This window comes from Scyliorhinus torazame, chromosome 5, assembly GCF_047496885.1.
Source record: "Scyliorhinus torazame isolate Kashiwa2021f chromosome 5, sScyTor2.1, whole genome shotgun sequence".
Taxonomy (NCBI): domain Eukaryota; kingdom Metazoa; phylum Chordata; class Chondrichthyes; order Carcharhiniformes; family Scyliorhinidae; genus Scyliorhinus; species Scyliorhinus torazame.
In genome coordinates this window covers 74,608,325-74,635,616 of record NC_092711.1, presented here as the reverse complement: position 1 = coordinate 74,635,616, position 27,292 = coordinate 74,608,325, and the positions used below count along the sequence as shown (strand labels likewise).

Below are 27,292 nucleotides of genomic sequence, written 5' to 3'. Positions count from 1 at the left end.
AGCGTCTAACTACGTAGATCTAATTCGATGAATTGTAATCTGTAGAGGGAGCTCGACAGTAAAATGTGCCTTGACAAACCTTGTAGTGTTTGATGGAACTTTAGAGGAAACTCTACTTCGCATATGAGCTGGATTGTACCTATTGGCGAGGATTTGATGTGGCAGTAGCACAGGAAGTTTCCCTGGCACTGACCCTACTGTACCCACCCTTGGAGGGTTTAATTGAAGAGTATAGAGGAAGCTTTATTCTGTATTTAACCTCCACTGCACCAGCCCTCCGCAGTTTCCATATGACTGTCACAGCTGAGAAACGGAGTAAATCTCCCTCTACACAGTCATATGGAAACTGCGGAGGGCTGGTGCAGCGGAGGTTAAATACAGAATAAAGCTTCCTCTACATTGAGAGTGAGAACAGCATGTGTCAGGCCTATCTGCGATACATCCATCAAAACCATTCATTGATTCCACGAACAAAATATTTCGGCATTGATGTATTGTTCATTCGAGCATCAACATTGTCATTCCTTTCTGTGTGATGTGGGGGCAGACAGTGGCACAGTATTGATGATATTGGTCTGGTAATCCAAAGGCCGAGGTCAATGATCTGGCATAAGGCAGCTGGTGGAATATGAATAAATCTGGAATACATGGTAATGGTGAACTTGGAAACACATCTGCTTCACCAGTGAAGAAAATTTGCCATTCTTTGCTGGTGTCCCTGACATGTAACTCCAGGAGGACAGCAATGTGACTGACTCTGCAACGTCTACTAATATGACCCAGCAAACCACCCACCTCAAGAGCAACTGGGGACAGGCGATAGATGCCAATCTTCCCAGAGACGCCCTAAATCCCATGGACGAAACAAGGGGAAAACACAAATATCCATGTTTATCTATTGCAAAATGTATCCTGTCTGATAGTCTGCCTTTATTTATTTCTATACATCCATCACAATGTTATGAGATATTGGAGAGATCTTCCAACAGTTTCTGTTGCCAACATGGTGTCAAAGAAGCTGGATAACTCTCCTTTCCTGAGAGATGGGAACAGTTCACATAAGACACAATTCAAAACATTGAAAATGATCTCCAGTGTTGTTGCTGGGTGAGTTTGTCTATAAATAGTCTTCATTGAAAATACTGAGAGTTTGAAGTTGGCTTGCAGCACCGAGGAACCCATGTATTTTGTTTACTGCAAAAAACCACCAGATGCTTCCTTTTCATGAGACTGCCTGGCTTCAGTCAGCTGGATTGCTGCCAAATACTGTGAGACAGATCCGCGTCAATATGAATGGACAAAGTGGGATTCAGCCACGACGAATAAATGTTGTATTCGCACCTGAAGGACACATTTTAAATGTTATTTCACAAAGATAATTATTTTTAGTGAATGCCCTGTTCAACGTGAGATTAAAAACAATCCTAAAATAGTAAACGAAGACTATGGTGTTTAATTTGTATCCTTTCCAAGTAAAATTCATTCAAGTTATTAAAGACGGTTATTCCGAACTTCATGAAGTGCGAGAGAATGAAGCGGATGCTCCCATACACAGTATCTAATGGGGTCAGTGGGATGGCAAAAATACATTTATATTAAATTAAAAGAGAATCATAGTATCGTCTGGAATATTCTCGGAGTTGTTGACTTCATTTAAACGGAGGCGTCTCTTATACCTGATCAGCACCGTGTTCTGTACAGTTTAATTTGTGCTGATTTCCATTATTATTTAACAGTCCCTCTCATTGCTGCCAATGAGTGGAGAAATGACCAGTTCATGACCTGCTTCAGTGGAAGATAAAACATTTATTCTTGAGTTATTTTATAATATTCCGCAAAATCCTGATATCCTGTGTTCCCAACACCAGTGAATGTTAGACAGCCGGTGGCCAGTAAAATTAGCGGCAATGATTTGGATGCTGAAGGAGAACTTTGCTGATCGCCGTATCCGTTCTGATTCATTAACTTTTCTGTCCAATGCTGATGCCAATTTTATGGTTCTCTGACCACTCACAGTGCAGTAACGAGGCAAACGGATTTCTTTTCCCGCTAATGTTTACAGGACTGTCTTCATCTCAGGAGAATTTCGAGAAATGCCAGAAGAAATATTGCATAATGTGAGAATTCCTTCATACCCACTGTCCCACATTGTACAGTGATAGGCACCCACACTGGAAATAGAATCACTTTGTTCATCCCGTGCATTTAGTTACAGAAACGGATAACAATTCCTCTGGCAGTTGATACTTTATTGTTGTAATGGGATAGAGACCTGAAGTGGTCCAAATCAGACTGACAGGCGATTCGTTCCCTGATACTATCATTTAATCTGTTGATGTTAATCCCCTTATATTGGCGTGTAGAAATAAAGGGGCTTAATTTACAATGAAATTAGTTTTTATTAGCAAATTCTCAGATGTAATTTTGCCACTAGGAAGAGGAGAGATATTACAAGGAATCCATTCAGACAAATAAATATTCCGATACAGATAAAATGTCAGTTTTAATCATAACCTATTGTAAATCTCTGAGTCCATTCTGTTGGGGGTGTGGAAGGTGGGACGTGGATCGAGTGTGGAAATCCGCCCCTTCTGCCGGGTATTTAAATGCCGCTCACTGGGACCCGAATCCAACAGTCCGGGAGCGGGTTTGTTCACTGAGTTCCTGACACAACCATTTCCCCCAAATGACCAGAAGGATGAGGTGGGCCATTTCTCTCAGTTTGTTGCTGACTTTCTTATCCCGTGAGTAGTTTTTATTGTCCAAGTCTCTCACTGTTACTGTCTCAGTGTTAGTCTGTCTCTAGAATGTTCCAGAGTCACCAATCATTTCACCAGCATTAATCCTCGGGCTTTTTGATATATTTTTACAGGTGTCCAGTCGGATGTTGTGTTGACTCAGCCGGAGGCAGAGACCGGGCGTCCCGGAGGCTCCCTGAGACTGACTTGCAAAGCCAGCGGGTTCAGTGTAGGCGGCTTCAGCCTTCACTGGGTCCGTTTCGTCCCCGGACAGGGTTTACAGTGGTTGCTTTACTACTATACTGCATCCAACAATTACTACGCCCCAGGGATTGAGAACCGATTTACTGCGTCCAAAGACCTTTCAAAGAACATCTTCGCTTTGGACATACGGAATCTGAAGACCAAAGACATCGCCATCTATTACTGTTCATGGCAGCCGACAACACACTGGGGTGGCGAATACTGGGGACAAGGCACCATGGTGACAGTCACGGCAGGTCAGATTCTTACATTTATTTATGCCTATTCACAAAGCTGTTGCCATTATTCCATGTTTCTGGTTATGTTCCGAATTAAATAGTTTGTTGGCGAGCGGGCTCCTTGAATTCCAGGTTGAGGTTTTATTGGACCGGGCATTTGTTTTGTTTGGAAAAATATGCATAATAGAAAAAAACAGCTGCGTCTCCATGAAACGTGTTTCAGCCGCACGGGAACACATTGGTTAACACTGTTGCTACACAGCTCCAGCGTCCCAGGTTCGAGTCCCTGCTTGGGTCACTGTCTGTGTGGAGTGCACGTTCTCCCTCTGTCTGCGCGGGTTTCCTCCGGTTGCTCAGGTTTCCACCCACTAGTCCCGAAAGACGTGCTGTTAGGTAATTTGGACATTCTGATTTCGCCCTCTGTGTACCCGAACAGGCGCCGGAGTGTGGCGACTCGGGCCTTTTCAGAGTAATTTCAGTGCAGTGCTAATGTAAGCCTACTTGTGACAATAAAGATTATTAATTGCGTGATTTGATATTTTTCTGCGGTGGAGAACATGTGACTGCGTTACTTTGAATAAGTCACATTTGTGAAACCATTTTGCGTTTCTGACTTGCTCCTGCATTGTTTCAACTCCGTGACATTGTGCGGTTAAACGTTAAGGGGTTGCATGAACTACTTCAAGCACGATTGTAGGCAGAAAACAGGCAGACGTTAAAATTAAAAATTAACATTTTCAGATATTTTGGTGCATTTATTTAATATTGTGACAATTGCAGTTTAAATAAAGACAGGGTTTACGATGCTCGTTCAGAACATACTTTGTAACTGGGGTCACAAATTACTTAATTAACAAGTTCATCAAATGGAGAGTAAAATTAATGTAATTCAAACAACTAGAATGAGCCACTATCTCTCCGTATGGAATAAAGGTGCTGTGAAATTAATATCATTATCATCAATCCCCTTTCACAATGCTGCTGTGTACTGAGCACAAACAACATGAACGGAAAACTTCAAGTTGTAAGTATTTTTTTATTATCCCTGCAAATATTTCAATAAGACATTCTGATTCCAACCAGTGTTCAGTTTCACAAGCGATTTTGAAGTAATTGTTATAGCCCTGGCTAAAACAAATAAATGAACGTTCGCCTTTACTGACATAGGAGTTTTATATTGCATTTTGGCAATATATGCATCCGGTTATGATATTCTTTGTGCGCAGCCGCAACTATATTATCCCATCAAATTTATGTGTACTTTGATAGTGAGATAATTCTAATTAACCTAATCTTAGACAGTTTTGTGAAAGTATTGTTAATAATTATGTTATGTTAATAGTTGGAGGGTGTATTTGCATATGGCTAGAGATTTGCAAGTAAAACTTGAAAGTGAGCGAATTATTTTAAATCAAAAGCCTGACAATAGCATCGAATCTGAAAGCTATACCGTCTCCTATAACTGTGCTGCACACAGGAAAGAATCAGAGCTGAAAAACTGATGATATCTGAACTGTATGGTTAGGTCTTTACTAAATATTACATTGAACAAGGAAATTGCACCTGCACTTTCTCGCAAATGACCTGAATGAATTGTTCCCAAGTTTTACATTCTTCAGTTTAATAATATATTTATTAACATATTTCCGGCAATTGTGTGAATTGTAGGAGTAATTTTGAAAAATTGCCTGAGTTATTAAATCCAGGCAGTACCGTTACCGCTCACAAACTGCGGATATATATAGGCCCAGGCAGTTTCTGATCAATAAAATTTCTGCCTGCCGTTTATATCACAGGCATTTTTTTATATTCACTCCTGTAATAATATAAATAGTTACGATTTACGACAATATTTAAATATGAGAGTCTTGTTTTGTCAACCAGCTGATATTACAGCCCATGAACCGTCCGTGCGAAGTGGCCCACGCAAAATTAGGAACTACTTAAAATAGTCCACTCAAATGCATCATGTAAACCACTTACAGAGAATTGATTGAGGTTATGGTACATGAACATCTTTACGAATATTTTAGTATTTACAAGTTTGTCGGTAAAAAAGGCCAGTTATAGGTATTGTCCATTTTAAATTCTTAAAATGTGATTAGATTTAAATAAAAATGACATATTTGCCGCAATGTTTCCCTCTGTTAATTTTATTTGTATTGCTTAACAAAGGTTAAGTGACATATTAATTCATGGGGCTGGTTTAGCACAGGGCTAATTACACGGCGCTGGTTTAGCACAGGGCTAAATCGCAGGCTTTGCAAGCAGACCAAGGCAGGCCAGCAGCGCGGTTCAATTCCCGTACCAGCCTCCCCGAACAGGCGCAGGAATGTGGCGACAAGGGGCTTTTCACAGTAAATTCATTTGAAGCCTACTTGTGTCAATAAGCGATTTTCATTTCAATTCAGATTACCCCAATTATTTCACAACGTATTAGGCAGAAACATATTTTAAAATGTCAAAATTATTTTTTATTATTGAGTACAAATCTGTTAACAAGCAAATTGACTGTAACCATAATAATTCTACATACAACTCATTCTACATACATGTGATCGCCTACAACTGAGTCATTTCAGTGAGCTCATGGTCCCGGCCGTTGGGATTCACTCTTCCCGCTGGCGGCGCACCCCGCCGGTGGCTTTCCCGACGGAGTGGGGTGGCTTCAATTGGAAACCCCATTGGCAAGTGGCAGGAGGAGAGAATCCCCCCACCAATGAACGGTGCGCCACCGAGCAAACGTTTCTCTTGGATGGGACAAACCAGTCCCAGATCTCAACGGTTATGAAGAATGTTTAATTGCATCCAAAATGAATTGAGAAAACAACACATGTATTTCGTCAACTGTAAGATGCTCAGTGAGGGGCTTTGCCTTGATTTCTTTGTTGGTTACATTCCGTTATTACTCGCCAACGCTAAGGGCATTCAAATGGTCATTGGATAGACATATGGACGATAAGGGAATAGTGTAGATGGGCTTTAGAGTGATTTCACAGGTCGGCGCAACATCGAGGGCCGAAGGGCCTGTACTACGCTGTAATGTTCGGTTAGGAAATTATTATCTCAAACCTGTGGAGCATGTGTTTTGAATATGAATGCTTCCCAGTTTGTGCGTTGCTTCCCCTGTCACTGCGTGCCTTTTGAGAACATCAAATTATCCCCAATCTGCAAAACATGATATGCTCATATTCAGGGAAACTAAATCTTTGTTTTTTCAAGATTGAATTTCAAAGGCGTTATTATTGTAGTAAATGGATCATTGATCAAACAGAGTCACACAGTTTGAATGAAATTGACAGGTTGAACGTATTTAACTGCTGGAAACTCGATTGTAGCACTGCATGTGTCTGTTGAGTTCTGTGCGCATGGTCACTGTGTTGTACCAGGAATCTTGCTGACAGTTTGTAAACCTTCCGCTTCCTTCTCCTGTATTTCAAGGCGTGAAATCGGATTCATTTCTTCAAAAAGTATGTATGATCAATGTGAAAGTTCGACTACATATTTAATTATATGCCTCAGAAATCGGACTCCAGACAGACCGGGAAAATCACACAAAATCGAGGGCCGAGCAAAGGAGATTAGATCGATTTGTAACCAATAATATTGGGACTGTTGGATTACGCAATTTGAAGTGAATTTTACTCTACATTTAACTTTTGCTCCTAGTGTTTTCTTAATGAGATAAGACCATAAGACATAGGAGCGGTAGTAAGGCCATTCGGCCCATCGAGTCCACTCCACCATTCAATCATGGCTGATTTCAACTCCATTTACCCGCTCTCTCTCCATAGCCCTTAATTCCTCGAGAAATCAAGAATTTATCAACTTCTGTCTTAAAGACACTCAACGTCCCGGCCTCCACTGCCCTCTGTGGCAATGAATTCCACAGACCCACCACTCTCTGGCTGAAGAAAATTCTCCTCATCTCTGTTCTAAAGTGACTCCCTTTTATTCTAAGGCTGTGCCCCCGGGTCCTAGTCTCCCCTGTTAATGGAAACAACTTCCCAACATCCACCCTATCTAAGCCATTCATTATCTTGTAAGTTTCTATTAGATCTCCCCTCAACCTTCTAAACTCCAATGAATATAATCCCAGGATCCTCAGACGTTCATCGTATGTTAGGCCTACCATTCCTGGGGTCATCCGTGTGAATCTCCGCTGGACCCGCTCCAGTGCCAGTATGTCCTTCCTGAGGTGTGGGGCCCAAAATTGCTCACAGTATTCTAAATGGGGCCTAACTAATGCTTTATAAAGCTTCAGAAGTACATCCCTGCTTTTCTATTCCAAGCCTCTTGAGATGAATGAAAACATTGCATTTGCTTTCTTAATTACGGACTCAACCTGCAAGTTTACCTTTAGAGAATCCTGGACTAGGACTCCCAAGTCCCTTTGTACTTCAGCATTATGAATTTTGTCACCGTTTAGAAAATAGTCCATGCCTCTATTCTTTTTTCCAAAGTGCAAGACCTCGCACTTGCCCACGTTGAATTTCATCAGCCATTTCTTGGACCCCTCTCCTAAACTGTCTAAATCTTTCTGCAGCCGCCCCACCTCCTCCATACTACCTGCCCCTCCACCTATCTTTGTATCATCGGCAAACTTAGCCAGAATGCCCCCAGTCCCGTCATCTAGATCGTTAATATACAAAGAGAACAGCTGTGGCCCCAACACTGAACCCTGCGGGACATCACTCGTCACCGGTTGCCATTCCGAAAAAGAACCTTTTATCCCAACCCTCTGCCTTCTGCCTGACAGCCAATCGTCAATCCATGTTAGTACCTTGCCTCGAATACCATGGGCCCTTATTTTACTCAGCAGTCTCCCATGAGGCACCTTATCAAAGGCCTTTTGGAAGTCAAGATAGATAACATCCATTGGCTCGCCTTGGTCTAACCTATTTGTTATCTCTTCAAAGAACTCTAACAGGTTTGTCAGGCACGACCTCCCCTTACTAAATCCATGCTGACTTGTCCTAATCTGACCCTGCACATCCAAGAATTTAGAAATCTCATCCTTAACAATGGATTCTAGAATCTTGCCAACAACCGAGGTTAGGCTAATTGGCCTATAATTTTCCACCTTTTTCCTTGTTCCCTTCTTTAACAAGGGGGTTACAACAGCGATTTTCCAATCCTCTGGGACTTTCCCTGACTCCAGTGACTTTTGAAAGATCATAACTAACGCCTCCACTATTTCTTCAGCTACCTCCTTTAGAACTCTAGGATGTAGTCCATCTGGGCCCGGAGATTTATCAATTTTTAGACCTCTTAGTTTCTCTAGCACTTTCTCCTTTGTGATGGCTACCATATTCAACTCTGCCCCCTGACTCTCCGGAATTGTTGGGATATTACTCATGTCTTCTACTGTGAAGACTGACGCAAAGTACTTATTTAGTTCCTCAGCTATTTCCTTGTCTCCCATCACAAAATTACCAGCGTCATTTTGGAGCGGCCCAATGTCAATTTTTGCCTCCCATTTGTTTTTAATGTATTTAAAGAAACTTTTACTATCATTCCTAATGTTACTGGCTAGCCTACCTTCATATTTGATCCTCTCTTTCCTTATTTCTCTCTTTGTTATCCTCTGTTTGTTTTTGTAGCCTTCCCAATCTTCTGACTTCCCACTACTCTTTGCCACATTATAGGCTTTCTCTTTTGCTTTGATGCATTCCCTAACTTCCTTTGTCAGCCATGGCTGCCTAATCCCCCCTCTGATAACCTTTCTTTTCTTTGGGATGAACCTCTGTACTGTGTCCTCAATTACTCCCAGAAACTCCTGCCATTGCTGTTCTACTGTCTTTCCCACTAGGCTCTGTTCCCAGTCGATTTTTGTCAGTTCCTCCCTCATGCCCCTGTAATTACCTTTATTTAACTGTAACACCTTTACATCTGATTCTACCTTCTTTCTTTCAAATTGGAGATTGAATTCGACCATATTATGATCACTGCCTCCTAAGTGCTCCCTTACTTTAAGATCTTTAATCAAGTCTGGCTCATTACATAACACTAAGTCCAGAATGGCCTGTTCCCTCGTGGGCTCCATCACAAGCTGTTCCAAAAAGCCCTCCTGTAAACATTCAATGAATTCCCTTTCCTTGGGTCCACTGGCAGCATTATTTACCCAGTCCACCTGCATATTGAAGTTCCCCATGATCACTGTGACCTTGCCTTTCTGACATGCACTTTCTGTTTCGTGGTGCATTTTGTGCCCCCGGTCCTAGCCACTGTTAGGAGGCCTGTACATAACTCCCATTATGGTTTTTTTGCCTTTGTGGTTCCTCAACTCTACCCACACAGACTCCACATCATCTGACCCTATGTCATTTAGTGCTATTGATTTATTTTCATTCCTAATTAACAAGGCAACCCCGCCCCCTCTGCCCACCTCCCTGTCTTTTCGATAGGTTGTGAATCCCTGGATGTTTAAATGCCAGTCCTGAACCCCCTGCAACCATGTCTCTGTGATGCCTACCACATCATACCTGCCAGTCACAATCTGAGCCACAAGCTCATCTACCTTGTTCCGTACACTGCGCGCATTTAAATATAGCACCTTTAATTCTCTATTGACCGTCCCTTTTTGTTTTCTTAGTGTGGTGGACCTTGGTTTACTGAGCCTTTCCATACACTGTGTCATATTTTGTGGGATGGGGACTATCGTAACCTCTCCTGAGTTTTGTCTTTTTGTGCTTTTTTGTATTCCTAAGCAGCTACGCTTCCCACTGATTACTTCACCTCTTGGTTCCCTGACTTTCCCTTCCCCCCCCCCCCCAATCTTTAGTTTAAAGTCCTATTGACCACCCTATTTATTCTTTTCGCCAGAACACTAGTCCCAAATCGGTTCAGGTGGAGACCATCCCAACGGTATAGGTCCTACCTGTCCCAAAACTGATGCCAGTGTCCCATGAAAAGGAACCCCTCTTTCCCACACCACTCTTTCAGCCACGTGTTAACTTCCTTGATTCTTGCCTCCCTATGCCAATTTGCACGTGGCTCGGGCAGTAATCCGGAGATTATGACCCTTGAGGACCTGTTTTTTAATTTGAATCCTAGCTCTTTATAATCTCTAAACAGGTCCTCTTTCCTAGACTTGCCTATGTTGTTGGTACCGACATGGACCACAACAACTGGATCCTCCCCCTCCCTCTCCAGTATCCTTTCAAGCCGGTCAGAGATGTCCCGCACCCTAGCACCGGGCAGGCAACATACCATGTGGGATTCTTTATCCTGCTCACAAAGGATACTATCTATCCCCCTGATAATAGAATCCCTTACAACTACAACTTGCCTATTTACTCCCTCCCCTTGAATGGCCTGCTGAACCATGGTGCCTTGGTCAGCTGACTCATCCTTCCTGCAGCCCTGTTCGCCATCCACACAGGGAGCAAGTGCCTCATACCTGTTGGACAGAGTCAAGGGCTGAGGCTCCTGAGTTCCTGACTGCTGGTTCCCTTTACCTGCCTGACTTGCAGTCACACCCTGCTGTCCCTGGCCACTGGCAGGATTTAAACTACTTATTCTGACAGGTGTGACTGCCTCCTGAAACACAGTGTCCAGGTAAGTCTCCCCCTCCCGGATGTGCCTCAGTGTTTGAAGCTCAGACTCCAGCTCATCAACTCTGAGCCGGAGCTCTTCGAGCAGCCAACACTTACTGCAGATGTGGTCGCTGCAGCTCGCAATGGGATCTGCCAGCTCCCACATCAAGCAGCTCAAGCACATCACCTGACCAGCTAATTAATTAATTAGTTTAATTTAAGTTTATGAGTTTAGCTGTGTTTTTTTTTAGTTTGGGGCAGATTTGCTATCAACCACTCAGATCACAGCTTCCCTCTGACGTCACTTTTGGAAAAAAAAACTGGAAAACAGGAAGTTACCGTTAGGTTTTTATACTCACAGAGACTGCTCCTCCTCCTCCGAACGGCTCCCGAAATTAGGCCCGAAGAAAGAGAGAGAACAAAACAGTCGGGAAAAAGCACCTTCTCCCACTCTTCACCGAATTACCTCACTGCACCAAATTACCAAATTCTCACTTGGTCTGTATCTCTCTCACTCAGGCTGTGACTCCTTGACCTGCGCAATGCTTACTAATGTGTGCTTTCTGTCTGTCTTTTATACAGACTTTAGGATGACTCACACTAAAACTTCAAAGAGAAGAAAACAATGTGTACCGTTGTGCCCCTAAACAGGCATCAGGTGACTGCCAGGTAACTGCCTCTCAGCAATTAGGGTGGGGGCAGCTTCAGCCAATCTACACTAATCTACACTGCACTTTTAACTGAAAAACAGCAAAATTAGACTTACCACTTACCTTTCCTGGTTACCTCACTGCACCAAATTACCAAATTCTCACTCGGTCTGTATCTCTCTCACTCAGGCTGTGACACCTTGACCTGCGCAATGCTCAGGTGCATAAGGAGTGAACAGACTGCATGAAAAAGTATATATTGATCTAAGCTTCGATGGCAAGGCCAGCATTTTGTGCGCTTTCCAAGTTTAGTTTCAGAAAGTATCATTGAATCCTATAGCGTCTATAGAATCCGTTCAGTACAAAAGAAGGCCATTCGGATCATCGAAAGTGTAGTTACCCTCTTAAAGGCCCACTACCCGACCTATCCCCCGAACACCGTAACCCCACCTAGCCTGCTCATGGTTGGAATGTGGTGGAACCGCGGAGCACCTGGAGGAGTCGCATTCTTAAACCGCTGAAGACAATGTGTATCAGTACTCTCAGAGTAATGTTCGGAAGCGAATTGCATGATTATCCCCAGTAACAGTGAAGAAATGGTTATATAGTTGCAAATCATGATAATTGTGGCTTGGAGGGGAATTGCAGGTTACGCTATCGTCAGCAGGAGCCATTTCACTTTCGGCTGGTGGAGGGACATGGGTTGGGAAGGAGCTGTGTCGAGTCGCTGTTGAACATCAAGCAAGAGACATTGCTCCTATGCACCGGAGGTAGAGAGAGTGAGTTTTTCAGGTGGTGGTTGTGGTACCAATTTTGCTGGCTACTTTGTCCTTGACAGCGTCGAATTTATTGAATGTTGTTGGATCGGCATCCATAGAGGCATATGGAATTTATTCAATCGTTGCCCCCCTTTGTGTCTTCTAGATGATGGTCGGTTTTGGCATAAAATTGTTGAGTTGCTCCGGGAGTTGGCGTTTTGATGGTGGATGGAGGCGGAGAGACAGGACTTGGGGGCGGTAGGGTAGTCAGAGGCAGTGGAGTCAGGAGAGGTCTTTACTCCATAATTGTCCTCTGCCTGACCTGCGCGTCTTCTCCCCACAGAATGAAAACACATTTAATCAGCTTCTAACTAAATAAGTGTGTTCGTAAACATAAATTCTCCCATTAGCCCAGTGCAATAATTCACTTTAATTGATTTTAACAATCTTTCTGAAAAATGAACATGCATGCATTTTACTGAACTAATAATGTTTTGACATTTGAGTATCAAATAATCATTCAATGACAGCGACCTGACTTTGAACGCAATTTTGTATTACTTTCAGGAAGTGAGAGTAACGCTCCAGCGAGCGGCGTCTGTTCTTGTCTGATAGGAAGCTGCAAGTTATTTTCACTCCCGAAATAGAGAATGATTAGCCTCCCATGCCAAATAACCAACGCAATAAACTTTTGTTTCTAATTATTCTTTCATTCTATTCTTTTAAATTGTTCACAGACAGAAGTAACTGGACCGAGGTGCAAGTATCTCACTAGGCCACCATACAGAGTATGAAGCCACAGAACTACATTTCTGTCACATATTTCAAGTGCTGAATTTAGTCTATAATCGGCTGTTCCATCATAAATCTAATTCCTTGAGTGCATTCCATTGACTCAGTCCCCTCAGATTAATCAGATCCCTTTATTTTAACTTAAGTTTCCATTCTTCCAAACAATATAAAGATATCAAAGAGCTGTGAGAAATTATTAAACCTTTTCTCCCATCAAATGAGAAAGTATGTGTCCAATGAGTCCTGCAGACTGGTAGAATTGTGTCATAGATAACTGAGTAATTTGGCTCACCATGCCCATTTTGACTCTAAAATAGTTCCAATTTGGACCCACAACTCGTAAATCTGTTAATTACTTGACATATCAAACCACTTTATTCATTCCAGATGTAGCGAACAGAGACAGACACAATGATCTGGATGATCTTCCCATATGCAGTAACCACTCTATAATTTTAAATGCAACATCTTCTGACTGGAGCAAAACACGTTCTGCATCACCCCGTATTTCCTAATTATTTTGTCAATTGTTTTCTTTTGATAACCAGCAGAAAGAGTTTCTCCTCAACTATTATATTAACAATATCTCATCATTTTGATCATATCTATCCAATAACCCCATAAGACACACGGTTCGAACGAGAACAAGTTAGCTGGTGTAATATCTCTATAAAATAGAACTCTCTCACACGTGACATCACCTTAGTACATCCTCTCCGTATTCTCCACAGGGATTTGACCATCTCCCTAAAATGGTGGTCAGAAGTTTTCAGAGGATAGTGTAGCCTGGTCAGTGCTTGAAAAACTTCATCATGAATTTCGCCTTGTCCGTGCTCCTATTTACAAGACCAAGTCTTCCATTCGCTTTTCAAGCCACCTTAACAACCTTCCCTGCTGCTTTCAAAAATGTTGTCAATGTGCATCCCTCTAATTCGCCACACTGACAATAATTAGTCATCCTTGATATTTCATAATGTAGAGTGTGATTACCGAATAACTCAGGTATATTAATTATCCACAAAAAACAGAAGTGTAAGTTGACCATATCAACACACTAGATGATTTCGTTCTTTTCTCTATGTAACCCATTGACGTCTACTCGAATTATGACGTTTAACGAGTGCACACGTTGATGTATACAGAAAATGTCTGCCCTGTGAGCAAACAGAAACAACTGGTAAAATAAATAATAGGGAGGACTTAGGAAGTTAGATTGTAAAATGAAATAGACTATTTAAACAATGGTGTTTTATATTTTCGACCGATGGAATTGTGCTCAATTAGTAGCATTAATTGGGTTGTCGGGGAAGGGGTGCGGGGCGAGCAAACATGAGATAGACATTCAGTAGATCTGTATAGAGAATGTATGGGAGATAAGGACTCTTTTTCAGAAGGAAATAGATAAACTAGATTAAATGACTATTCACACAAAAATCCAATTCCAGGTATTGAGGTTTGTAAAATTATCCCTTGCAACGCCAATGTCAAATTATACATTTATATGTGAAAGGAGTCATCAACCAGTTATTTCAAACATCCATTACTGTCACGAGAACAAAGAAAATTCGGATGAAATCTGTTGGAGATGTTTTGGACAACAGAAAGGGGTTCTTCTTACTGGAATTCAAGAAGTTATTTCCCCAAATCAGATGTTGGTATACAAAATACATTGTGTTGAAATAAACATGGAAACATTTAAGGGCGAAAGGATTACAATTTCTAAACGCTTGGTTGTTAGGACCGGCTATGGCCTGTCAAAAAGTAAGTGGAATGTATAATACTTTGGTAAAATTGAACTTTTGAAAAGGAAGATCAAAGGCATGATCAACTAAATAGCTTTTGTCCCAGACATTATATTTCATAATTTACAATGCTGTTATTCTTTATGAGCATGCAGTGATTTGTTTTAAATATGTGATAACTTGTATGACTATGAGTAACATCTGTAATGAAGAAAAGTAAACCGATCCAAATTAAAACATTTTTTCCTCTGAAATCAATAGTGAGCTGCAATTGTATGACCACTGCAATGTAGTACTACGCCCCAAACATTTTCCTCGATCTTGATGAGAGATGACCTAACCAGAGTAATATAATGAGAAGTTATGGCAGTTCTCCAAAAGCTTTGACCAAGAGGAATGTTTACGGCAACTTTTAAAATGGAATGACAGATGAAATTTAATATCAAGAATGGGAAAATCTGTGCGGATGTCAGGAGGCTGGTAGTAAATGTATGTCGGAGGTGTTCAATGGACAAAATGTGGAACAGTCTAAAACGAAAATATTTGGGGAGTTAAGTGAGTTTCTCAACAGCAAACAAGATCTGAAGAAAATCGACGATTCAATGTTTCGAATTCACTCGGGAAAGCAATCTCATGGTCAGAACGCACCTTTCGGAATCATGGCCTTCATTTTCTGCAAGACTGGAATTATTTGAAGGTGTTTTACACTTGGTCTCACAACCCACTTTAGCACAAAGGGCACTGCAGGTCATGATTAGAAAATGTTGGAATTGCTTTATCTTGTCCTCAGGTTTAGAGTTGTAGGGCAATTTTATAAGTATTCATTGCCAAGCAGTGGAGTTATTATTTTTTGAGGGTGATGGGGGTTGGAGTGGACAGGTGTCAATTTCAATAAGGCCAGTTTCCAATGCAACAACCTGACGACGAGAAAACACTTTGTTGTTCACGAAAATGTAAATATTTTTGAAATGGTAGTTGCAATATTTGGAAAATGTTCTGCTCTTCTATTTTAATCCAACGAAGTCCATGTCATTCAGCTAAAATCAACATGTTTTTAAATGTGTTCGAGGCAGAGAAAGTGAACATGTGAAGAACAATGCATAATGGAACTGATGAAAATTCAAATGCGGATGTAGACATTAGTGTCAAAATAATGGAATAGGGCAGCACAGTGGCGCAGTGGTTAGCATTGCTGCCTCGTGGCGCCGAGGTCTCAGGTTCGATACCGGCGCTGGGTCACTGTCCGTGTGGAGTTTGCACATTCTCCTCGTGATTGCGTGTGTTTCGCCCCCACAACCCAAAAATGTGCAGGGGAGGTGGATTGGCCACGCTAAATTGCCCCTTAAGTGGAAAAAATGAAGTGGGTAATCTAAAATTTTTTTTAATGGAATAAATGTATAACTATAGCCTAATTTTAAGTTGTTTGGTTACTAATTAAGGGCAAATAATAGGATCTGACATGGTCAATCCGTCTTTCTTTTCCAGCGACACCGTCTCCGCCCACTCTCTACAGCCTGGTCTCCTCCTGCCAGCAACGTAACACCGACGGCTCTGTGACCTACGGCTGTTTGGCGATGGACTATTCCCCAGAAATCACCAGCCTTACCTGGAAGAAAGATGGGCAGCTGATCACCACTGGATTGAAGACTTATCCGGCAGTGAGAAACGTAAAGGGAACCTACACCCTGAGCAGCCAGTTAACCATCACCGAGTCAGAGGGGAGATGCAGCAAAATCAGCTGTGAGGTTCGACACAGCGGCTCAGACAAGAGCATTGAAATGAAATGTAAGTGTTGTGGAAACAGTACAAAATAGGAAATCTATGAATACCTTGTATAAGGTCTTGGTTATAACGCGGTTATAGTAATCAGTATGTCCTGATGCCAGGAAAATCCAGGTTAGAGTCTGTTGACCACAAAAAACTGGAATGTATAACAGCTCATTTTATTTATTCTGAATTTCGTCTACAAGAAATATCTAACACTTGTTTTTGAAGGTCCTAAAAATGACAAACCTCCAAATCTTGTCCTCACTGTGAGTTCCAATGAAGAAATCACACGCACTAAATTTGCAACCATCGTCTGTTCAATCATTGATTTCCGTCCAAAGTCAATGACGGTGAAGTGGCTGAAGAATGGACAACCCATGGCTTCAGGATTTGTCACCTCTCCCGCCTGTGAAGTGAACGGGAACTTCTCGGCGAGCAGTCGGTTGACAGTCGCCGCTGGGGACTGGTTCAGCAAAGCGGCCTATACCTGCCAGGTCACCCATAAAGGGCTCACACAAAGTCGGAATATCGGCACATCTGAAGGTAAGAGATACAAACCGAGGAAATATTGATCATTCTATGCTGCGATGTTAAGCATAATGCAGAATTTAATTAAGCTACAACAACTTCTAATTTACTTTCATGTTCTTTGTGCTTCACTCTGATGTAAGAGCTGTATTAGATTGCTGAACATTCAGGATTTAATCACATCAGCAAAGACATGTTCCCTCTAGTTTGACGTAATTTAGTGGCCGAGTTTCAATCATTATTAACTTGCCTGGATAATGCAGCTCCAACGACACTCGAAGCTTGACACCATCCAGGACAAAAGAGGCCGCTTGATTTGCACCCTGTTCACAAACATTCAGTTCCCCCACCGCCGACATAGAACAGCAGCCGTATTTAGAATATGCATGATGCAGTTTGCACATTCTCGCCGTGTCTGCGTGGGTTTCAACTCTACAACCCAAGGATGTGCTGATTAGGTGGATTTGCCACGCTAAATTACCCTTGAAAAGATTTTTTTTAAATAATCTACAAGATGCACTGTAGGAACTTACCGTGCCTCTGTTAACAGAACCTTCAAATCCCACGACCGCTACCATCGTGAAGGACAAGTGCAGCAGGATGACTACCTTCTGGAATTTGCCCTCCAAGTCACTCACCATTTTAATTCAGAAGAACGGATGACTGCACAATTCAGCACCATTCGTGACTTTCAGATAATGAAGCAGTTCATGTCCAAATGCAACAAGACCAGAACAATATCCAGTATGGGCTGACAAGTGGCAAGTTGCATTCGCGACCATCTCCTACAAGAGAGGATGGAACCACCTTTCTTGACGTTCAATGGCATTATCAGCACTGAATCCCTCGCAATCAACATTCTGGGAGTTACCATTGAATCCCACAGTGAGCAACTTACCTCCTGATTCCCCAAAGCCTGTCCACCATTTACAAGCCACAAATGAGGAGTGTAAAGTAATACTGTCCACATGCCTGGATGAGTTCAGCTCCAACAGCACTCAAGAAGCTCGACACCATCCAGGACAAAGCAGCCCGCTTGATTGATCCTCCTTCCACAAACATTCAAACCCTCTACCACCGAAGAACAGTGGCAGCCGTGTGTACCATCTACAAGATGCACTGCAGTAACTCACCAAGGTTCCTCAGAAAGCACCATACAAACCCACAACCACTGCCATTTAGAAGGACAAGAGCAGCAGATACCTGGGAACCTCACCACCTGGAGGTTCCCCTCCAAGTCACTCACAACCCTGACTTGGAAATATATCGGCGCTCCTTCACTGCCGCTGGGGCAAAATCCTGAACTTCCTCCATAACAGCACAGTGGATGTACTTACACCTCAGGGACTGCAGCGGTTCAAGGCAACTCAACACCACCCTCTGCAGGGCAACTAGAAATGGGCAATAAATTCTGACCTAACCAACGACGCCCACATCACGTAAATGAATAAAAAAAGAACATCTCGACCTCGAAATTTCTCACCATCCCTTCACTGTTGCTGGGGCAAAATTCTGGAATTCCCTCCATAATAAGACTGGGGATATCTACACCACATGGACTACAGTGGTGCAAGAAGGCAGCTGACCTCCACCTCTCAAGATAAATAATGGATAGGCAATAAATGCTGGCCTAGCCAGAGACGCCGACATCCCGTTGATTTCTGGAACCGTTTACTGGTAACAGCTTCTGTTCAAAGCCTTGGAAAGTGCATTTCTAAAATGGGTGTTGCGTACTGACCAAGCTGGTGTACCATTGTGTATTGAAGAATTAAGGAATTGTTAAGGGTTGATACATCGAGGTTGTTATAGTTTCCTTTAGAAAGTGAAGGCTGAATACTGCTGTCCTGATTCTAAAGATGGAACTTGGGTTGATTTTAATTTGTCATTCACAGAGCCTGCCCCTTGCACTGATGTCTCAGTAACAATACTGCCACCACCAATAGAACAGGTCTTACTGGAGGCGACTGTAACCTTAACCTGTGTCATTTCGAATACTCCTTATGGAGTCAACGTGTCCTGGAGCCAAGAGAAGAAGCTGCTGAAATCAGGGATTGCTGAACAGCCTGGGGCAGATGCTGAGAGTGTGGTCAGCAAATTAAACATCTCGACGCAAGCCTGGCTGAGTGGGGCTGTGTTTGACTGCGAGGTGAGCCATCAGGATCTGCCAACGCCCTTAAAAAAATCCATCCACAAAGAAGAAGGTGAGATTGAAGCAAAGGCCTGTCCCTTATATTTAGTGTTTAATGGACCACATTGGTAATTGTTACTTCCAATAACGAAATCCTCCGAAAGCGCAGATCATAGATTTAAGGAGAAATTGGATAAGTGAACGAATGAGAAAGGAACAGGAGGATTTAACACTGTAACAAATAAGGTGTCGAACCTGAACAGAAGCATCGAGCAGTTGAGCCGAATGGCCTGTTTCTATGCTTTAATTGCGATTCAATTGTCATAGAAATACAGTAAATTGGAGCAGGGGGAGGCGGCAATTGGGCCATTCATTATGATCATGGCTGATCACCCAATTCAGTAATCTGTGCTGGCTTTCCCCCAATGTCGTTTGATCCTTTTAGAGCCATACCTGACATTGTCTCGATAATATGCAGCGTCTTGGCTTCAACTGCTTCCTATTGCAGCGAATAACACTGTCTTACCACTCTCTGGGTGAAACAAGGTTTCCTCCTTTCATCCTAAAAGGTGCCTTAGACTATGACTCTGCTTGTGAACAACCCACCATCGGGAATATCCCTCATGCATCTACGCTGCCTAGTCCTATTGGGATTTTATAGGTTTCCATGAGATGCCCCCCTCATTCTTCTGACCTCCAGCGGATATAGAGCATAGAACATACAGTGCAGAAGGAGGCCATTCGGTCCATCGAGTCTGCACCGACTCACTTAAGCCCTCACTTCCACCCTATCCCCGTAACCAATAACCCCTCCTAACCTTTTTTTGGATACTAAGGGCAATTTAGCATGGCCAATCTACCTAACCTGCACGTCTTTGGACTGTGGGAGGAAACCGGAGCACCTGGAGGAAACCCACGCAGACGTGGGGAGAACGTGCAGACTCCGCACAGACAGTGGCCCAGCAGGGAATCGAACCTGGGACCCTGGCGCTGTGAAGCCACAGTGCTTACCACTATGCTACAGTGCTGCCCTATAATCCTAAATGACTCTACCTCTCTTCATACATCAGTCCTACCAGCCCAGGAATCAGTCTGGTAAACTGTATCTGTGCTCCCTCTACAGCATGGAAATCTTTGCTCAGATCAGGAGACCAAAACTGCACAGACTATTCCAAATGTTCCCCCGCCAAAGAACTGTAGAATTGCAGCAAGACATCTCTGCTCCTGTACTCGAATCCTCTCGCGGTAAAGGCCAACATAGCATTTGCCTTCTTCAGCGCCTGATCACTTGCATGCTTACCTTCAGCGCCTGGTATACGAGAACACCCAGATCTCGTTGCACATGTCTCTCTCTTAATTTATAGCCATTCAGATCATAATCTGCCGTCCTGTTTTTGCTATCAAATTGGATAGCTTCATGTTTATCCACACTGCACTTCATGTGCCATGCATTGTCAACTCACTTAGCTTGTCCAAATCACATTGACGCATCTCTGTATCCTTCTCACAGCCTACCCTCCCACACAGCTCGGTGTCATCTGCAAGTTTGGAGATATTGAATTTATTTCCCTCATCAAAACCATGAATATTTATTGTAAATATCTGGGCTGCAAGCACCGATCCCTATAGTTCGCCAAATGTCACTGTCTGCCATTTGGGAAAATTCAATCCTATTCTGTTCTTGGTTCCCAAACAGTTTTATATCCATCTCAATATACTAACCCCAAATCGATGCGCTTTAATTCTATACACGAATATTTTATATGGACTTCGTTGAAAACCTTTGTAAAATCTAAACGAAGCGCAGACACTTGCTCCCCCTCAATAACTGTACTCACTGCATCCTCAAAGGATTCCAGTAGAATTGTCAAGCACAAATTCCATTTCGTAAATCCATGCTCACTGTCCGATTCTGCACTGTTTTTCAAATCCACTGCTACAAACTCTTCGATACATAGAAACGTGCATAGAAAATAAAAGCAGGAGGAGGCCATTTGGCCCTTCGAGCCAGCTCCCCCATTCATTGTGATCATGACTGATCATCACGTCCAATACCCTGATCCTGCCTTACCCTATATCCCTTTGCCCCAAGAGGTATATCTAATAACTTCTTGAAATTACACAACAATTTGGCCTCAACTACTTTCTGCGGTAATGAATTCCGCAGATTCAGCACTCTCTGGGTGATGAAATGTCTCCTCACCTCAGCCCTCAAAAGGTTTATCCCTTATCCTCAAACTATGACCACTAGTCCTGGACTCATGCACCATCGGGAACTTTCTTTCCAAATCTACACTGTCAAATCTTGTTAATATTTTGTAGGTTTCAATGAGATCTTCTAACCTCCCTTGAATTTCATCCTAACTGACTTAACTCTCTCCTCGTATGACATCGCCATCCCAGCAATGATCTCGGTGAACCTTTGCTGCACTCCTCCATAGCAAGTACATCCTTGCTCAGATAAGGACACCAAAACGGCAAACAAAACCCCAGGTTTGGCCTCAGCAAGGCCCTAAACAATTTCAGTAAATCATCTATACTCCTGTACTCAAATCCTCTCGCTATGAAGGACAACGTAACATTTGCCTTCTTTACTGCCTCCTGTACCTGCGGACTTACTTTCAGCGACTGATAATGGGTCGAGAACTTGCATCAATGCCGACGTCAAGCCGACTGGTCAATAATTCTCTTTTCTATTTACATCCCTATGTAAGTAGTGGGGTTACATTAACTACCATCTAATCTGGAAATGCGTGGCATGGTAGCACAGTGGTTAGCACTGCTTCTTCACAGCGCCAGTGTCTCAGGTTCGATTCCCGGCTTCGGTCACTGTTTGGAAGTTTTCCTCGTGTCTGCGTGGGTTTCCTCCGGGTTCTCCAGTTTCCTCCGACAAATCCCGAAAGACGTGCTTGTTAGGTGAATTGGAAATTCTGAATTCTCCCTCAGTGTACCCGAACAGGCACCGGAGTGTGGCGACTAGGGGCTTTTCACAGTAACTTCATTGTAGTGTTAATGTCAGCCTAACTTGTGACACTAATAAAAGATTATATGATTATTATATTAAAAACTGTTCCAGAGACAATTGAATATTGGAAGGTGACAACTAATACACCTACCGCTTCTAGGGTCACTTCCTTCAACATTCTCGGATGTACATTATCAGGCCCGGTGTCTATATGGACCATCAATCCTATCAATTTACCTAAAACCATTTATCTACTCATGTTAATTTTCTTCAGTTCCTCCCACCCACCAGACCCTGTGTTCCCCAACATATCTGGTATGTTATTTGTATCCTCCGTTGTGAATGCAGAACCAACGCATTAATTTAGTTGGTCAGCCAGTCCTTTGTTCCCAATTATAAATCCCTCTGTTTTTGACTATAAGGGAACTACATTTATCTTCACCAATTTTTTTCGCGTCACATACCTGTCGAACGTTTTACAGTCAGTGTGTATGTTCCCCGTAAACTTACTCTCGTCCTCTGTTAAGCTCTCCTGAATCAAACTGTTGGTTCTCTTTTGCGGAATTCTAAACTGCTCCTGGTTCTCAGGTCTGTTGTTTTTCCTGGCCCATTTGTATGCCACTTCCTTGGATCTAATACCATCACTGATTCCGTTGTACACCACCGTTTGGTCATCTTTCTCCTTTTACTTTGCGCCAGACAGGAGTAACGAATTGTTGCAACCACCCTACGCTCTTAGAATATTAGCCATTTCCTATCCACCGTCATTCCTTTAAGTAACGTTTCCCAATGTCTTATAGCTAACTGGCGCCTCATACCATCCACGTTTCCTTCATTAAAGTTCAGGACCCTATTCTCAAACTCAACTACGTCACTCTCCATCCAGATGCAAAATTCTATCATTTTATGGTCGCTCATCCCCAAGGCGTCTCGCACAACTATATTTCAAATTATTCCTTTCATGTTACACAACATCGATTCTAGAATTATCTGCTCTCAAGTTGGTGGTTCAACGTATTGGTTCAGAAAACCATCCTGGATATATTCCAGGAATTCCTCTACAGTCCGATGGTCCTTTTTGATCCTGTTCGTAGATTTCTCTGCCTGTCACTTTTCTTATTCCCCTGACTGTTGTTAGTTCTTGTTCATGATTCCCCCTTCTCTAACTACTTGCATATATTCCCACACCCTTGTCATTTTAGTTTCAGCCCTCCCCAACCACGCTAGAAAATGCTCCCCCAAGGACATTGGTTCTGTCCTGCCCATTTGTAACCCATCCAGTTTGTCCTGATCCCACCTCCTCCGGAACCGCCCCGAAGTCCACAGCATCTTAAACCCTCCCACTCGCGCCATATTGTCAGCCATTTATTCATCCTATATATCCGGATATTTCGACGATGACAAGCACATGGCACTATTATTGATCCTGAGATCACCATCTTTCAAAGGCTAGTTCTCAACTTTTTACGTAACCCCTATATTTTGATTTTTAGGACGTCATGCATTTTTGTACTTATGTCGTTTGTGTCAATATGTACCGTGACCACTAGCTGTTGACCCAGAATGTTCTGTAAATGCTCCTGGACATTCTTGACCCGAGCACCAGGGAGGCAATACCTTGCTGAATTCGCGTTTGCGGCCACAGAAATGCCTACCTATTGCCTTCCCTTGAAAGACAGAATTCCCGATAGCTATTGCACTTCCACACTTCTTACTCCTCCTCTGTGCAGCGGAGCCAACTGAGGGGTAATGGATTTGGCTGTTGCCCTGTTACCCAGAGAGGTAATTCTCCTCAACCGTATCCAAAGTGGTACGTCAGTTTTTATGGGGAATGGCCACAGAATGAACTACCTGTCTAGTCCCTTTGCTCTTGATGTTGGTTACCCATTCCGTTCCTGCCCGTGGAGCCTGTGCTTGCGGTGTGACCACCTCGCTATTCGCGCTATCCACTTCACTCTCCGCCTTAAGGATGCACCACAGTGTCCCCAGCCGCCTCTTGGTCTCCGAACCCAGATTTCCAGGAGCTGAAGCTGGAGGCACTTCCTGCTCACATGCTAGCCCCTGGCAATGGAAATGTCCCCAGCTTCCCACGTGGAGCACAAGGAGAAAACCCACGCCATTGGTTCTTCTGCTAAGACCTTTAAATGAAACCTTTCGTGGATGCTTGATGTCAGACAATAACCATTATTCTCGGGCACTTCTCTACTGGTCCACGTTGCTACATACTATTTCCCTTATAACCACAAAAAGTCCTCACAAACTATAAGTGATAAAAACAGTAAATATTTACCCGACGTTACCCACTACTTACCAACTGCTCTCCCTTTAGCCTCTATTGTTGCAGCAGGGTCAGGCCATTCTCTGAATATTTTTTTTAAATTAGAAAGCAAACACAAAATATGAAAAAGGCAGCACTTTCCTCTCTGCATCGAATTCCCACTGTGCTCCTAATTCCCGATACCCACACTCACCCTGGCTGTGTCTCGTACTGAAATAGAACTGAGTTATGATGAGATGACTCATTGACCAATAGCAATCATGGTCAACTGACTCACTCGTTAGGTCTCATATGATTGGCAGATAACTGTCACCAACTCTCTGTTTCCAGAGAGACGGACTGCACCCGCCCATACACCGGGCTGGATAACAGGACAAACAGCAAAGAGGGACATAAAAACATGTTAAACTGAGGGCACTGCACATTCCTTTCACACCTAGCCACCTGCTCCAATGTCTCTGGAATTATTATTTAAAAAAAAACATTTATTGTATTTTTTCTGCAGCGCAAATTCCGCGGGAACCGTCCGTCTCTGTCCTCCTGCCCTCGGCTGAAGACGTCTCCGCTCAGAGATTCGTCTCCCTCAGCTGCTTAGTGAGAGGTTTCTCCCCCCGAGAGATCTTCGTCAAGTGGACCGTCAATGACAAGCCGGTGAATCCCGGGAACTACAAGAACACCGAGGTGATGGCGGAGAACGGCAATAGCTCCTTCTTCATGTACAGCCTGTTATCCATTGCAGCGGAGGAGTGGGCCAGCGGCGCTTCTTACTCCTGTGTGGTGGGACATGAAGCCATCCCCTTGAAGATCATCAACAGAACGGTTGATAAATCCAGCGGTAAACCCAGTTTTGTGAACATTTCCCTTGCATTGATGGACACCGTTAATTCATGTCAATGAGATTCAATCAGACACATTTCGAATCTTAAATAAAATGCAATAAAGGCCTTTCTTTTAAAACTGAGCTATATGCACAATCGCTCACTTAATCCTGTGTAAATATGTCACGGAAAGAATTCTCTGCCTGAAGTCGGAAATTCACCTTCCTCTGGCACAAGTTTTACATCCACCGCTCCCAGTTCAGATACACCACAGATTAGAGATGTATTGGAATTCATTCATTACATGATTCCACAGAGTATTTTCTGTAACATTCCTCCTGCTGAATTCGGACAATTTTCTATTACTGAGAGACAGCTGCAGCAAATTGAAATGCTGGTGTCCCTGGTTCGTTCATTATCTATCACTCAGAATTGGGGTCAGTTTAGCATCGTGTGCCTAATGGGAATGGAGTGATGGCCAGATGGGAACACGTTCTGCTCCTCATCAAAGAGAGTAGAAGCGTTAATTTGTTAACCCTCTGCTCCAAACTGGAGAGGATAATTGACGCTGCAACCTCGAATCCCAACTCAGGCAGCAGAGAGAGCGCAAGGATGGATTGTTAAGGGGCAGCACGGTAGCATTGTGGATAGCACAATTGCTTCACAGCTCCAGGGTCCCAGGTTCGATTCCGGCTTGGGTCACTGTCTGTGTGGAGTCTGCACATCCTCCCCGTGTGTGCGTGGGTTTCCTCCGGGTGCTCTGGTTTCCTCCCACAATCCAAAGATGTGCGGGTTAGGTGGATTGGCCATGCGAAATTGCCCATAGTGTCCAAAATTGCCCTTAGTGTTGGGTGTAGTTACTGGGTTAGGATGGAGGTGTGGACCTTGGGTGGGGTGCTCTTTCTAAGAGCCGGTGCAGACTCGATGGGCCGAATGGTCTCCTTCTGCACTGTAAATTCTATGAAAATTAACCCAGTGCATTAACACTTCCTTGATCGGGGTCAGGGGCGTTGACAGCAATTATCAACCCATTGTAATCACATTTCTCCATCAGAGTGACGAAGAAGGGCAAATGTTTACACAATGTTTTTCGAATTCCCTACGAAGGAGTTAATCATTTAACTCGCATTCTGCACCAGAGGGAGGGGAAAGGACAATTATTACTGAAGGAGACAAACACTCCCTCGATACATAATCGGCTTCTAGCTCACTATGCGGCCGACGATCCCAACCTTTCCACTTGTGTTGGAGATGTTCATATTTAAACATTCCAGAAATTTTGCAAAATCTTATCACAGATAATCATATTCCAACCGGTTGAACTCCAATAGTCTATCCTCCAGGGCGTTTTCACAGTTCTGTGATTTATGTTTCCAAAGCTAGTCCTGTGATTATTTTGGGATATTTCAGCAGATGTCATATTGCATCTCTCAAATAACGCACTTTTGCACAGAGCTGTGAATACTATTCCCTACAATGCACGCCACCAGGACCAGGCATTGCTATTGGTGAAACTTGTAGCAAAAAATCAAAAACACGCACATGCAAACACACGCACAAACACAACCGCAGATAATATGCCATCACAAGCATGCACGCATGCAGGGACCCACAAAGGTAAACATTAACAAATGCACTTGCAAACCCGAACGAACACAATAACGTAGACATGAAGACAAATACTATCTTGGGAAATGAACACATATATGGACACGAAGAGGCACACACAGCGACATGCATTTAATCGATAAACTAACATTAACAAATTCACAGTGACACACATAGGCGCAGATGTTAACAGACATGCAGAAGCACACAAATATATATGGCAAAAACAGACGTTACCACATAAGTCCAAGGGGCGGCACAAATTGCCACAGTGGTTAGCATTGCTGCCTCACAGCGCCAGGGCTATGGCCTTGCATGACTGTCTGTGGGAATTTGCACATTCTCTCCTTGTCTGTGTGAGTTTCCTCCGTGTTCTCCGGTTTCCTCCCACAGCCCATAGATGCGCCGATTGGGTGGATTGACTATGCTTACTTTGCCCATTAGTGTCCAAAGATGTGCAGGTTAGGTGGGGTTACAGGGATAGGACAGGTTAATCGGCT

At 43.2% G+C, this 27,292-nt stretch overlaps 1 gene segment (V, D, J or C); it reads left to right on the top strand.

Annotated features, from left to right (window-relative positions):
* The first annotated feature begins 2,646 nt into the window (after nucleotides 1-2,646).
* LOC140418472 (Ig heavy chain C region-like) lies at nucleotides 2,647-25,327 on the top strand. The segment is given in 6 exon segments: nucleotides 2,647-2,744; nucleotides 2,873-3,238; nucleotides 16,186-16,485; nucleotides 16,696-17,010; nucleotides 18,888-19,196; nucleotides 24,872-25,327. Coding segments are annotated over 6 exon segments (1,740 nt in total).
* Nucleotides 25,328-27,292: the final 1,965 nt, after the last annotated feature.